The sequence below is a fragment of the Corythoichthys intestinalis genome, chromosome 15 (assembly GCF_030265065.1).
Source record: "Corythoichthys intestinalis isolate RoL2023-P3 chromosome 15, ASM3026506v1, whole genome shotgun sequence".
Taxonomy (NCBI): Eukaryota; Metazoa; Chordata; class Actinopteri; order Syngnathiformes; family Syngnathidae; genus Corythoichthys; species Corythoichthys intestinalis.
This window is the reverse complement of record NC_080409.1, coordinates 9,039,687-9,054,606: the sequence shown is the minus strand read 5'-3', so window position 1 is coordinate 9,054,606 and position 14,920 is coordinate 9,039,687. Positions and strand designations below refer to the sequence as shown.

The 14,920-nt window shown below is 41.3% G+C and overlaps 1 protein-coding gene across 2 annotated transcripts in view; it reads right to left on the bottom strand.

The window, feature by feature from the left end:
* The window catches only part of kif15 (kinesin family member 15), a 46,390-nt gene that overhangs the window by 9,167 nt on the left and 22,303 nt on the right, over window positions 1-14,920 (bottom strand). For both annotated transcript variants that reach the window (XM_057859395.1, XM_057859396.1), the window contains exons 18-25: window positions 11,962-12,090; window positions 8,674-8,779; window positions 8,446-8,611; window positions 8,228-8,378; window positions 6,455-6,540; window positions 6,314-6,392; window positions 6,149-6,235; window positions 5,967-6,071 (exon numbers count right to left, since the gene is read on the bottom strand). In XM_057859395.1, coding sequence (XP_057715378.1) covers window positions 5,967-6,071; window positions 6,149-6,235; window positions 6,314-6,392; window positions 6,455-6,540; window positions 8,228-8,378; window positions 8,446-8,611; window positions 8,674-8,779; window positions 11,962-12,090 — 909 coding nt within the window. The remainder of the gene's footprint in view (window positions 1-5,966; window positions 6,072-6,148; window positions 6,236-6,313; window positions 6,393-6,454; window positions 6,541-8,227; window positions 8,379-8,445; window positions 8,612-8,673; window positions 8,780-11,961; window positions 12,091-14,920) is intronic.

Below are 14,920 nucleotides of genomic sequence, written 5' to 3'. Positions count from 1 at the left end.
GCTAGCGACGTTAGCCGAAAGCCAACTCATGGCAATAGTCGTGGCATAGTTGTTGTTGTGTTCGCTAGTGTTACGTCCCAAGGACGGCTCGCGAAGGGCGTAACATAAAACGAGTCACACAATTTCACAAGTGGCACAAAATTTACACAACAAACTCGCAATGAATATGTACAAAATGTGGATGATGCGCGGCTTCAGGGTAAGCCCAGGCCAAAAACAACAAACAAAAGGAATCTACACTTGAACCCCACCTGCTAACTAAACCCTGATCATGAAAAAGAACGAAGACAGCCACTAACCTAGCTTCTTACGCTAAACAAAACAGGAGAAAACGGGTTAAAAAGAAATGGCGACTTACCCCTTCTTGCTTCAGTGCTCTTATGTACAGTGGTGAACAAAAACGATCCAATAACGAATAAACACAAAAGACCTCAACGAAAAAGCGGGAGTGTATCAAACTAGCGATCAAATGCAAACGAGCGTGAATGGCGACCAAACAGCTGGCGAGGACCGCGGCAGAATGCTGTCAAATGTGACCTCCCAGGGCGTTGACAGCGGCAGGTTTGTTTGCGTGATGGCATTGAGTCAATCTCGCAGCGAATCAGCGAGCGCCTCAAGTCCCGCAGTGAATCATGGGAAATGTAGTCTCGGGACAACACTGAACTGGTGCTTTGTAATCTGTTCGCTTGTGTGAAAAAACTACATTTCCTCACACCATTAGACGCCACTTCCTGCCGAGAGCCCCAGCTACTGTTAGCTCCATGTGTTAAGAAACAAAGTTGTCAGCACGTTGTGTGTTCGATACCTATGTCAACAAAAAGCTCATAACAGACACTATGCACGATCCGCTTAAGAGACGCTGGGACTGGAAGTAGTAGTAGCTGGTAGTATGAGGCGAGGCGGAGATGAGCGAGAAGCAAAACTTTGCGGTCGAATGTGGCGGCAGTCCGCTATTATTTTGTTTTCTTATTGTTGCCACAATAAAGTGGAGAAAGCCATCAACGACTCATCTCCTTCTTTCCCCCCAACGTTTTTATATTATTATTTTATATGCACGAGAGCTGCAGGATCTGCCAAAATGAACATGCAGTCTGATTATTATTTTTTTAAACAATGTCATCAGATAGACATGGTGGCTGTATGGAGCACTGCCATCGCTGTTCTCGGTGTGACGTATCACTTCCGGGTTCGTCCCCTTTCAGGCTCGAACTTTGGAAACGCAATTATTTTGTCAAATATACAACATATAAATTATTTTTTCATGCTTTATTTGTTGGACAATGTTTCATTACTTTAATTGTGACCCTATTTGGCATGTTATGAAATTACTTCACATTACTGCTTTAAGTCTCTGCTCAGCCAGCAACAGGGCTGGCTACTCCTAACTCAAAGGCAAGCAAACTGGAGTATATAAAAATGCGTAGGGGAAAATTAAACCATGAAAGAGAACTGCGTGATACCCAAAGACACAGAGAGGCGTAATCAGTTTTACTTTCACAACATTTTTGCCTGTCAAAATTGTAGCCACTTCCAGGACAGCAAGATTCACGAAACGGCTACCCCGAGAGGTTCCGCCCGTCTCGGCCACTGTTTTGCACCCCTGGTTGGGGTTTAGTCTTCCAGTAAATATATGCAGCGCCACATCATGTATGTACTATTTGTTATTTTCCAAGTGGTGAGTGCGCAACTGAGCAACGATTGTAACATCCCAAGTAACGATGTCAGGCTTTCTATGTTTTTTTCCAAAGATTCATTCTAATCACAACTCGGCGACTGCTCGTAAAAGCTGAGCATGCCCTCACTCTCGCGTGATGCGTTCAAGTGCGCTCACCCCAAAAAAAATAATAAGAAAAAAAACTGCTCACAAAACAAACTCGGACAAGCTGGCAACAGAACATACTAGTATACTGTATACCAGGGGTTGGGAACCTATGGCTCGCGAACCAGATCTGGCTCTTTTGACGGTTGCATCTGGCTCGCAGACAAATCTTTAATTATTTAAAAAAAAAAAAAAAAAAAATTATAATATTAAGTTTTGTTCTACTCCATTGTGCATTGCGCGAAACGGCGACAATAAAGACATGATAATTAAACACATAAAAGACATGCTTCTGTCGATCATACGATCTTACCATCATGATGTCAAATCAAATTGAGGCAACATAAGTGAAGGACATAAATGCGGCACCGTTTTTTCGATCGCTAGGGATGAGTTAACAGACCTAAACAATTTATCCCAATTCAGCGTGATTGCAAGATTTTGACTATGAAAGGGACAACAAGAGGGGAGGATTTATTCAAGTCCTTCACTGAGTTTGCTAAAGAAAGAAATCTACCGATGGATAAACTTGTTTCGGTGTGCACTGATGGTGCTCCGTGCGTGGAGGGGAGAAACCGGTTTCGTGGGGCTTCGTGAACATGAAAAGAGACGCATCCTAAGTTTCTCAATGCCTGCATGAAGCTTAACCTCACCAAGTATCAACCAGACTACAAAGCCATCAGCAAAACCATGCAGCATTAATGGTAGGAAATACTCATCATTGATTAGCAACAGCATAACAATGTTATTAAAAATAATTCAGAGACTAACCCAAACCCTTGTACTTTAAAAGTGTTGAAATTACAAAAAATGCACACATTACTTGCATTTTTAGTTTTAAACATATTGTATGGCTCTCACGGAATTCCTTTTTTTTTTTTTAAATGTTGTGTTCATGGCTCCCTCAGCCATAATGTTTCCCGACCCCTGTTGTATATATACAGTACACGGTACATGTAGACACTAGAGCTGGGAATTTTTGGGCACCTAACGATTCGATTACCATTACGATTCAGAGGCTCCGATTCGATTATAAAACGATTATTGATGCACCCCCCTCCTTTTTAAATGTTTTGTACATTAGTTCCAAATTGTTCAAAAATACTCTCAGGCTAAACCAAACTACTATTTCAGTATCAAGTTAACATATAACAATAAACAAATATACAAAAATAACAGTAAGTAAAAAAAAACTCCAGTCCCCATTCTGTATCAGCAGCTTTAAACTACCGGTACATTCAGTTAATTTAATGTTGTGAATCAACTGTTACAGTTGTTAAAATTGCTCCTGTTATTCCATAATTTCCCTTCTGTCTACTTTTGTCAAAGTTTTAAAACTATTTCATCATTTAAAGATAGATTCAAGACAAGATTCTGCCGATTTAGGAGTATTTTAGATAAAAAGTTAATTAGGTTCGCTACAACAGAGCCTTCTAGAGAGGTCTACTGCTTTAAGATGGCAGCTGTTTACTTACGCTGGAAAGTGTCATTTAGCATCAATGTTCGACATATATATGATATCTATTGTAACGGTATGTAGCAACTAGCAACTGGGCGTTGTTTGTAGCGGCTGTCAGCCGCAGTCAGGTATGACTGTTTCTTTATCTAGCGGCATGAGTTGAACATGATATTTACTCTCGCTCCGTTCCTCATTGCGTCCCAAAGACCGTGCTGTGTTTTACTTCCGCTTTACCAGGTATAATTCAATAATCGGAATTTGAATATTTGTGAATCGTTCTCGTATCTTCCACGGCCGAATCGCAAATAATCTAAGAATAGAAAATTTCGCACGCCTCTAGTAGACACCCACACTGTATGGCTCTCATGGAATTTTAAAATATGTTGGGTGTTTTGGCTCTCTCAGTCAAAAAGGTTCCTGAACTAAGAAATCAAAGCAAGTATGTACCAATTTAGTATTAAAATCGTATTGCTGCACCCTTCCAATTCAAATGGATTGTACGTCTACTAGTAATAAACTCTTTCAGTTTTAATTTTTCATGAGCCACAAGACTGTAGGTCTATCATTGTCCAATGGCACTGAAAGAGTTCGTAAAAAAAAAAAGTCTTTTAAAAGTTATGTAGTATCGAAATGGCATTGAGTATTTTTTTTTTTTTAGTATATACAGTTGTGGTCAAAAGTTTACATACACTTGTGAAGAACACAATGTCATGGCTCTCTTGAGTTTCCAGTTATTTCTACAACTGATTTTTCTCTGATAGAGTGATTGGAACAGATACTTCTTTGTCACAAAAAACATTCATGAAGTTTGGTTCTTTTATGACTTTGTTATGGGTTAACAGAAAAAGTGATCAAATCTGCTGGGTCAAAAATATACATACAGCAACACGAATTAGCAATTTTGGTGACTTAGAAAGTTGTGTCAGTGAAATGAGCTTCATAGCATGGCCTCTTAACTTCTTGTGAGTGATTATGAGTGGTGCGCTGGTGACTTCTCTGAGGCCATTTAAATAGGGCTCATTGGATGCAAACGCCCACAAACGCTACAATGGGAAAGTCAAAGGAGCTCAGCATGGATCTGAAAAAGCAAATCATTGACTTGAACAAGTCAGGAAAGTCACTTGGAGCCATTTCAAAGCAGCTGCAGGTCCCAAGAGCAACAGTGCAAACAATTGTTTGTAAGTATAAAGTGCATGGCACTGTTTTGTCACTGCCACGATCAGGAAGAAAACGCAAGCTATCACCTGCTGCTGAGAGAAAATTGGTCAGGAGGGTGAAGATTCAACCGAGAATCACCAAAAAGCAGATCTGCCAAGAATTAGAAGCTGCTGGAACACAGGTGTCAATGTCCACAGTCAAGCGTGTTTTGCATCTCCATGGACTGAGAGGCTGCCATGCAAGAAGGAAGCCCTTGCTCCAAAAGCGGCACCTTAAGGCTCGACTGACGTTTGCTGCTGATCACATGGACAAAGATAAGACCTTCTGGAGGAAGGTTCTGTGGTCAGACAAAACAAAAATCGAGCTGTTTGGCCACAATGTCCAGCAATATGTTTGGAGGAGAAAAGGTGAGGCCTTTAACCCCAAGTACACCATGCCTACCGTCAAGCACGGTGGTGGTAGTATTATGCTGTGGGGCTGTTTTGCTGCCAATGGAACTGGTGCTTTACAGAGAGTAAATGGGATAATGAAGGAGGAGGATTACCTTCACATTCTTCAAGATAACCTAACGTCATCAGCCCGAAGATTGGGTCTTGGGTGCAGTTGGGTGTTCCAACAGGACAATGACCCCAAATACACATCAAAAGTGGTAATGGAATGGCTAAATCAGGCTAAAATTAAGGTTTTCGAATGGCCTTCCCAAAGTCCTGACTTAAACCCCATTGAGAACTTGTGGACAATGCTGAAGAAACAAGTCCATGTCGGAAACCATCAAATTTAACTGAACTGCACCAATTCTGTCAAGAGGAGTGGTCAAAGATTCAACCAGAAGCTTGCCAGAAGCTTGTGGATGGCTACCAAAAGCACCTAATTGAAGTGAAAATGGCCAAGGGACATGTTACCAAATATTAGCGCTGCTGTATGTATATTTTTGACCCAGCAGATTTGATCACTTTTTTTCTGTTCACCCATAATAAAGTCATAAAAGAACCAAACTTCATGAATGTTTTTTGTGACAAAGAAGTATCTGTTCCAATCACTCTATCAGAGAAAAATCAGAGTTGTAGAAATAACTGGAAACTCAAGAGAGCCATGACATTGTGTTCTTCACAAGTGTATGTAAACTTTTGACCACAACTGTATAATCAAGTTGAAAATATTATAGTTTCGCGACAACAGTAGTCTTTAGGTTTGACTATCCCTGTGGATTTTTGTCCAGTGCGGCTTATACATGAATAGTTTTCATGTCAAATTTGTGAGGTGTGGCTTATAGTCAGTTGCGCCTTAATGTCCGAAAATTACGGTAATATGCAGCTGACTGGATCCAATTTGAATATTCAATATTTAAATTAGCGATCATTATTGACATCCGCTCTCAAATAAAATGGATTACACATCTGGCGCCGTCAATGGCAGCCAATGATTTAAATGAGTAATCTGTCAAGGGTTAAATACAGAGTTAAATAGTTTTCTAAATACTCGCTCATCGCCATCCATATGAAAGGCGAAATAGGACAAGACTTGAAGTACCGTGATGTCGGTAATGTCTCCTGAGAGATGTGCAATGGTCTGTTCCTTGTGAGTAAGATCACTGCGGAGCTCTCTGGTTTGGGTGATCAGATCGAGGACGACAACCTGACAAAAAGAAAAGACATTTAGACTGGCAGAAGTCATGCTGGAAAAAAAAAAAACAATAATTGACTGTGGCCTACTTTGTCCTGCTCAATCTTCTGTTTCAGGCCTTTTATGCTTTCATTTGCAGTGCAGAGATTTTTTTCCAGATGATCAAGTTTGGATACCTTTGAATAGATAATGAAACTTACCAAACTTACTAAGCATTACAATGTTTTGCATTGTCTTTGGCTTTAGCAACTGACCTGCTGTTGGAATTGCACGGTCATGTCTACGACTTGCTTATTCAGCTGTGTGTTCTCCTCATTTGTTACACTCAGTTCTCTGAAAGTACACCAGGAAATTGGAACGGGCTGTAAAAATACCAAAACAATGATAAGACTTACTTGGATGTATTTTCTTTGTTCTCTATTAACTGGTAGGTCAGGGTGCTAGTGTGCTCTTGTGCCGTTTCCAAAGAGTTGTTCAATTCCTATAGTAGAAAATAAACAGAATGACTTATTCAAAACCTTTTTTGGCAAGTGACTGTTTTTGCTCATTTATATTAAAAAAAAAAAACTGCTCGTGTGGACTATCATGTTAACATTTGGTATAAGGGACCCAGGATGACCCAAAATGTGATGTCCACCTTTATGTATGCCAGGCCTCTATGATGTTATTATTATAATAGTACCACCTTGCAGAACACATCTTAAAAGTAGTACTTCATGTATATGTTTATCATTGCACAGCAGGGTGTATTCATTCCTATGTCGAGTAAGATGAATGGTGTGAGGGATCAAGGCGTGGGGACTAGAAGATATAGGCTAGTTGCTAATAGCTAGTTACTAAGCTAATAATACTAGTAGCTGGTGTCCCACATACACCTTCGTGGTATGTCGTCGGCACAGCTAACGGCTTCAACTCCAACAAACTCTACGCACGACTTGTCTGCCAAGATAGCCAATTTTCATAACCGTCTAAAGCAGTGGTTCTTAACCTGGGTTCGGTCGAACCATAGGGGTTCGGTGAGCATTTGCTGCTGAGGTCAAGACACACAGACTCATCATGTCCATACGCGATTGCATACCCCATTTGGCCATCACTGGCTGCAGATGATCACGTGACATTGCTTGGCCAATCAGTGCTACAAAGAATTTAGTGCACTCAGGTGTGATCCAATGCTTGAATATCACCATAGTACGTTGTGTAATTACTTTCTACATATTTCAATTGACTCTCACTATGTCGAGCAAAAAAACAAAGTGGTCGGACGGATATGTACAATATGGATTCTTATTTATCACGGAACGGAAGTCAGCATCCTATCTGCATCATTTGCAATGCCAAGTTGAGCAACTGTAGCCTGGTACCAGCAAAACTAACTGAACACTTCGAGAAGCTGCATGGAGATGGGGAATATAAGAACACAACGCTTGCTGAATTCAAGGTGAAAAGCGCCAGATTCGATGATAAGGCCACTAAGCCTGCTCTTGGATTTTTAGCCTTTAACAAACCGATCCTCACAGCATCATATGAAGTTGCGTACCTGATCCCAAAGCAAGTATGTAATTTGTGACGAGTTCATGCACTATGTTGGTTTTGTCCTGCATGGTTCATTTTGTGCACCAGGAGGAAAAACTATATGTCTTGAAAGTGAAAAAAATATTATATTTGATTTTACACTAAAGTAGGCTTCAGAGGGTTAGGGTAAGGAACATATTAAACTGGTGCGGTTCGGTAGCTCCAGCAAGTTTAAGAACCACTGGTCTAGAGTGATATGTTCACTGCAGAAACGATTGCATTTCGACAGCCCTCTTGACAAAACGCTTCCAACGCAGTGTTCGAACATCAGGCTCTAATGGTTTACTACAGCTGCAAAATAAGCATGTGTATACCATTACTACACCCTAATCACTCGTGACGTGTGAATGGAATAATAGGGAAGTATGGCCTCGTGACAGTATAAACACCTAGTGTGACGTTACGCTCTAATCCGGAAGCGTCTTGTAGTTTATGAAGCAGGTGCATTTTAGATGTCAAATTGTGCCAAAAGTACTGGACAGATTAGGAGCAAATATTGCTGGTATGTTTCAGGTTATTACAGAGAGTAAGTTTGGCTTAGAAAAATGAAGGTACAATATTGACAGAAGTCGCACTTTAAAGTTGAACGGACTGACCACAATCTGAGCTTGTAGTTCACTGATCTCTTGCTGCCTGTCTTGCATCTGCTGTCTCGCGTGGTCTGCGTCAAACTTTGCCTCGGCTTGAAGCTGGTCAAAAGAATCCTGCAAAGCGCGGTGCTGCTCCAGAAGCTGCTCCCAATCCAGCCTGCCAACATAACATTATTCAAGCAATATTGTTGGCTGATGGTAACGGTCAATAGATGTCACCCAACTGGACTTTGTCGAGCTGGAGCTGCGTGGCGATCAAACTGCTGGAAAGCTGACTCGTCTCTCTCTGCTGCTCACTTTTCTTGGCTTTCAGCTCCTCCTTCACGGCAGCCAGCTCCTTGTCAGACGACCGCAGCACCAGCCGAAGATCACGGATTTCATTCCTTAGTACTGAAAGTGGCATAACACACCTTTGAAAAAAAAGTTTGGAAAACACGCAGCAGAAACGGCACCTTCTCCAGTCTCCAGTTCACGCTGATGTTTCTGTTGTAGGCTGTCAATTGTCTCCTGCAGTCTGAGATGATCTCTGGTCTTGTTAGCACACTCCATTGAAAGTTGCTGGATCAGATTTAAAGTAACCCATTATTGTAATATGACAACGTTTTTGCTGAAGATTGTCATAACACCAGAATCTGACACAGCGGCAGTGTTGCTTGTCAAGTCACATGTTCAGTTTGGATGTTCATGCATGTTTCACCAGGGAACAGGGTTTTCCCCAGTTCTTTTTAAGCCAGGCGGGCCACCGGGCTTTGTTAAATGTCAATTAACTGCTGCAACGATTAATCGATTACCCGTACAACCATCCATTTTTCTCCCGCTTATCTGAGGGCAGGTTAGGGAGCAGCAGCTTCAGCAGGGATGCCCAGACTTTCCTTTCCCCAGCCATATTATCCAGCTCTTCTTGGGGGATTCCAAGGCGTTCCCAGGCCAGCCGGGAGACAGTCCCTCCAGCGTGTCCTGAATCGGCCCCGTGGCCTCCTCCCAGTGGGACATGCCCGCAACAGCTCGCCTGGGAGACACCCCAGAGGCATCCTATGCGGATGCCCGAGCAGCCCCATCTGGCTCCTCTCAATGTGGAGTAGCAGCGGCTCTACTACTAGCGCCTCCTGTATGACCGAGCATCTCAACTTATCTCTTAGGGAGAGCCCGGACATCCTACGGTGAGAACTAATTTCGGCCGATTGTATCCGGGATCTTGTTCTTTCGGTCACGACCCACAGCTCGTGACCCTAGGTGAGGGTAGGAACGTAAACCGACCGGTAAATGCAGAGCTTCGCCTTTCGGCTTTGCTCCTTCTTCACCACGACGGACCAATGCAGAGTACGCATCACTGCGGACGCAGCACCGATCAGCCTGTCGATCTGCTGCTCCATTTTTCCGTCACTCGTGAACAAGACCCCGAGATACTTGAAGTCCTCCACTTGGGGAAGGACCCATCTATGAGGGCATTCCACAATTTCACGACTGAAGACCATGGTCTCAGATTGGGAGGTGCTGATTCTCATCCCGACCGCTTCATACTCGGCTGCGAACCTTTCCAGTGAGAGTTGAAGGTCACCACCTGATGAAGCCAAAAGAACTACACCATCTGCAAAAAGCAGAGATGCAATACTGAGGCCACCAAGCCAGACCCCCTCAATGCCTCGGCTGCACCTAGATATTCTGTCTATAAATGTTATGAACAGAACCGGTGACATAGAGCAGCCTTGGCAGAGTCCAACCCTCACTGGAAACGGGTCTAACTTACAACCAGCTATGCAGACCTAACTTTGACACCGGTTTTTAGGGACCGGACCCCTGTATCAGGGATTCCGATACCCCATACTCCCGGAGCACTGGCCACAGGACTCCCCGGGGGACACAGTCAAAAGAATCCTGCAAAGGACGCCTTCTCCAAGTCCACAAAACGTATGAAGACTGGTTGGGCGAACTCCCATGACCCCACAAGAACCCTGCTGAGGGTATAGACCTGATCCACTGTTCCGCGACCAGGACGAAACCCACAATGCTCCTCCTGGATCCGAGATTCGACTTCCCGACCTACCCTCCCCTCCAGTGCCTCTGAGTAGACCTTCCCAAGGAGGCTGAGGAGTGTGATCCCGATTAATCGATTAACTCGAATGATTCCATTAGAAAAAAGCCTTGAATCAAATTTTGCTGCTTAGAGGATTTGTTTAATTAGAGTGGCGTTGTAATTGTTTGTTTTGAAAGCGTGTGCATTTAGTTTTATTGATATAGGTGGATACACTGCCCCCTAGTGGGAACAGTAAATATGAGCTAACTCATTTAACATGGCTGAATCCAGCTGCTCCCTGTTAAGACCAACATCAGCTACAGTAAGTTTTCGTTTCAGCAAACTTGTTTTTTTTAAACATTTGTAGTTTAGCTAATAGGTGAATTTAGCTGGGTTTTTTTTGTGGGAATATGTGGTTGAACGATTTGTTAAGTGCATTGTTAAAAACAAGCATTTTATTGCATTTAGGTTAGGGGGCTTTTGCCATGCAAGTTAGCCAAATGTTCTCTTGTTGTACTTAGATTCCCATTAATATTTTTTTTATATTCTTTGAGGCCAAGATCAGCTATTTTAATTTATTTTTTAAATGAAAGTGCAATGCAGCATAGTTTAAAGAAACACTTTTTTGTACAGTATTCACATTTAATAGTCTTTTCAAAGTGCAATCTGAGCAAGCTATTGTGTTACATCTCCTAAAATTTATTCTGAAACGCACTAAATGTTCCTAATGCGACGACTAGATTTTCTGAACTAAATAGTTGATATCGATTACCAAAATAATTGATAGCTGCAGGCCTAGATCATTTCAGATCTTTAGAGATTGATCAGATTACATCTTTGGCCTCTAAGTTACCTGATTTTATCCCATGGCCATGTTTGCACTTTTTTATACAAGTTCAATTAATTTACTCTTAAAAGTGACCAGCAATTGCTCTTTTTAAGATTCAGTAAGATTTGCATCAAGTAAAAATTCACATTCGCTATTTTTATTGTTTTTGTTTTTTAATTAAAACTATTAAGATTTTGATTATAAATTTTTGAGAAAATGGTGGGCCTCTGTACCACCGGGCTTTAAAAGTATTCCATGGCGTTATATTTGTGCCACAATTCTGAGTGCGCCATGATAGATTTTGAGTACAGAAAAATTGATTTCGAGCAAGTAAAAGCATTTTGAGTGAGCATTTAAAGATTTTGAGCAAGTAATGATGGATTTTGAGCACAGAAAAAATATAATGTGCAAAAACAAAAAAAACAAAAAAACAAAAAAAAAAACCTACTATGTGTTCCATAATTGTGTTTGCATGTTAGTTTTACCCCCTCAATTCCCCTCTCCCGCTCTCGCTTAATCTCTCGACCCCCGTGCTCGCCAGTTTGTTCTCTCTGCGTGCTCAGTTTGGCACATATAAATGTGCCACAAAGCAAACCAATCAGACAGCTGGTGGAAGTGCACCGATTGGCTGTTTGCCCTCCAATTAGATCACCTGTTGCATTCGCCCGGAAAAAGCAAAGGAGACGGAATTAGACGGGAGGAGGATGACTTCTTTGGCATAGTGGCACAAATATAACGCCATAATATTCTGGGGGAATCCCTGAAGCAGTGTCCTATGTATTAATCGAAGTAGACGAGGTTTACAAACATTGAATCAGAATTCAGCCAAATTGAATAAAAAAAATAATGCTGTACCAAAATTTGTGACTTTTTAAAAAGCATTTTAAAATTGGTCACCTCCTCCTTTAGTGCGGACTCGTGTGAAATAACATGGATCTGCTCTTCTAGTTTTGCAATTTGTTGCATAAGCCTGCTGTTCTTGAGCTCCTCTTCCCCTAGCTGGGCCCGAATCTGACTCGCTTGCACCTGAGGAAACAGAAAATAATGCCATGTCATTTATCAAAAAAAGTTGAACGACAATGCTCAGACTGTTTATTTTCAATTTACTACAGTTGGTCATTTTTGCCTTCCACTTGAGACGGATTTCTTATTAATATGCGGCATGTGAAGCTTTTCTTTGATGAAGTCGCTCATATTTATTATGCAAAACATTTCTCTCAGTTGTTTGGCAGATTCATGCAATGCTTTCCACATGAATACAGCCACGTTGTGACTAGTCAGCGCTCCTGGGATGAGTGAGCGGGCCTGTAGTGAGAAGTGCCTGAAGCAAGAAGTGGCCAGGTACTCTAATAAAATGGGTGTGACAATATATCACCATATAATCACCATCAAATGTGATCTGATCGTTGTCAAAATCATACAGATAAAAAAAAGTGTAGTGTGCTTTAACTAAAACCACTCAAACATTTATAAGTTTTCATATTTTAATGAGGGTAGCATGCAAACAATGACAGAAGGGGGAAAAATAAGTGAACCCTCGCTAAGGAGACTTAAAGAGCAATTCAAACCAATTTTTACCAAAATATTTAAGTCAGGTGTGTGCCCAATCACTGATGAGTGGTTGAAAGCTGCCCTGCCCACTATAAAACATACACCTGGTAAGAATTGTCTTGATGAGAAGCATTGTCTGATGTGAATCATGGCCCGGTCAAAAGAGCTGTCTGAAAACCTGCGATCAAGGGTTGTTGAATTGTATAAAGCTAGGAACCTATAAATGTTTGGGTGGTTTTAGTTTAAGCAGACACTGTATTTTAATCTGTGTGGTTTTGACAAAGATCAGATCACATTTGATGGTGATTTTATGCAGAAATGTGAGAAATTCCAAAAGGTTGAGGTACTTTTTCATACCACTGTATTTATAGCCCAAAAGGTTATCGATATGCTCCCGCCAAGAATTGATGTATCTCTTTGAAAAATGTGTCACTGTTTCAATAAAAATAAAAAGAACCAGCACGTTAACACCAAAATCTTCCATTAGAATAGTCAGGTTTCTTCCAAGTCAAATTTAATGCTTTTTAAGACATTTTTAAGTCCAAACCATGTTACAACAATTACTGATGAAGAAACAAACTAATTTTATTTCACTAAGACTAGTGTTTTTCTACTCATGTGCGACTCGACTGCTTTGACCCAAACAAAATAGCCCTTTTGCAGACTTTCCAATAGGGGTGGGAACCTCTGGGTACCTAACAATACGATACAATTTGTGATACGAGGCTCACGGTAACGATAAGCTCACGATATACAGTAGCGATACTACAATTATCCATACAGGAAATCATTCAAAGATATTTTAAAAAATGACTAATAAACAAAAAGCAAGCTGCTTTCATCCTTTTGCTGTGGGCGCTTAAACCTCCTAAAACCACCAAAATGCAAGAACGTTTGGCAGTTATAAATATAACACACAATGAAACACAACAGGTTTCACAGTGGTTAGCACGTTCCCCTCACAGTTCTGATACCAAGGGTTCAATCCCGGGCTCTGGCCTTCCAGTGTGGAGTTTGCATGTTCTCACCATGCCTGCGTTGGTTTTCTCCTGGTGTGTGTGAAAGCAGGGCTATAAACATGGCAAGCTGGAAAATGGCTAAATTAAACTGAAAACATAACGAAATTAAAATGTCAAAATGATTGACATTGACGTTCGGGTCGGGGTTCTCGCTAAATTTTTAAAATAAATATATATTTATATAGGTATACCAAAACGATGTATGGATGTTAAACAAAGGAATACTTATCAAATAAATAATTTGGATAAAAAAGACAAGGCGCTCTATAGAGCCTACCCACGTACCACGTGCTCGCTGTATGGTTCCGCCCACTTGTCCGTCAAAACATAGTGTTAACCTGTTACGGCTACGTACATTTCTCCTATTTACGGCGTGTTTTTCTGCTCCTTAACATTAATAATCAAAATGGTGAAGGCGTGTGTGGCTGTTGGTTGCACTAACAGAGAAGATGGAAGGAGAGACTTGAAGTTTTACCGTATTCCGAGGGATCCAAAGAGGAGAGCGAAATGGACGGCTGCAATTCGACGTGAAAACTGGACACCAAAAAATCACCACAGACTATGTAGTAGTCATTTTATATCCGGTAAGATGCATTTAATATATATTTAGAGGGTTTTGGCCTGACAACCACAATTAAGATCATTGCTAGGCTAATCGCCGACAACATACGACGTAGTACGACATAGTTTCAAATTCAAGATGTTTGTGACTTCCCTTTCTTCCACCATCGTTATTTTTTTGAAAAATATTTAGCTGGTACCAAGTGAAAGAAACTGGCCTCGTCTACGGGGCTGACAAATAACCACAATTAAGATCATTGCTAGGCTAATCGCCGACAACATACACGTATGTATGTCGTGAGAGTGCTATCGCTAAACCATATAAACATTAAAAGCCTTAACTCCATTGACAAACGACATGAAATACATTAGACTTGACAGTGGATGTTAGCAATAACAAAAGATTTTGAATTGAAAATTTCGTAACTCACCTTTCCAAGCACAAGATAGATTCCTGCCGAACGAGGACCTGCTTCACCCAACCAGCAACGAAGTATTTATATGCTTCCAAGCTCTTGAAGTTTTTCATATTTTCGTGAGAATAGGCTGATTTAGTGTGGACAAGATAATTGTAAATATCTGCGTAGCAGATGTCGGGCAGACAGGGCGAAGACAGTGGGTCGAAAAACATCGATTTGGGCATCAAATATGGATCTGGCGACTGTATAGAACGAAGCTTTTCCTCATAACGCCTTTTATGCAACAGATCCAGTGAGTTTGCGGCA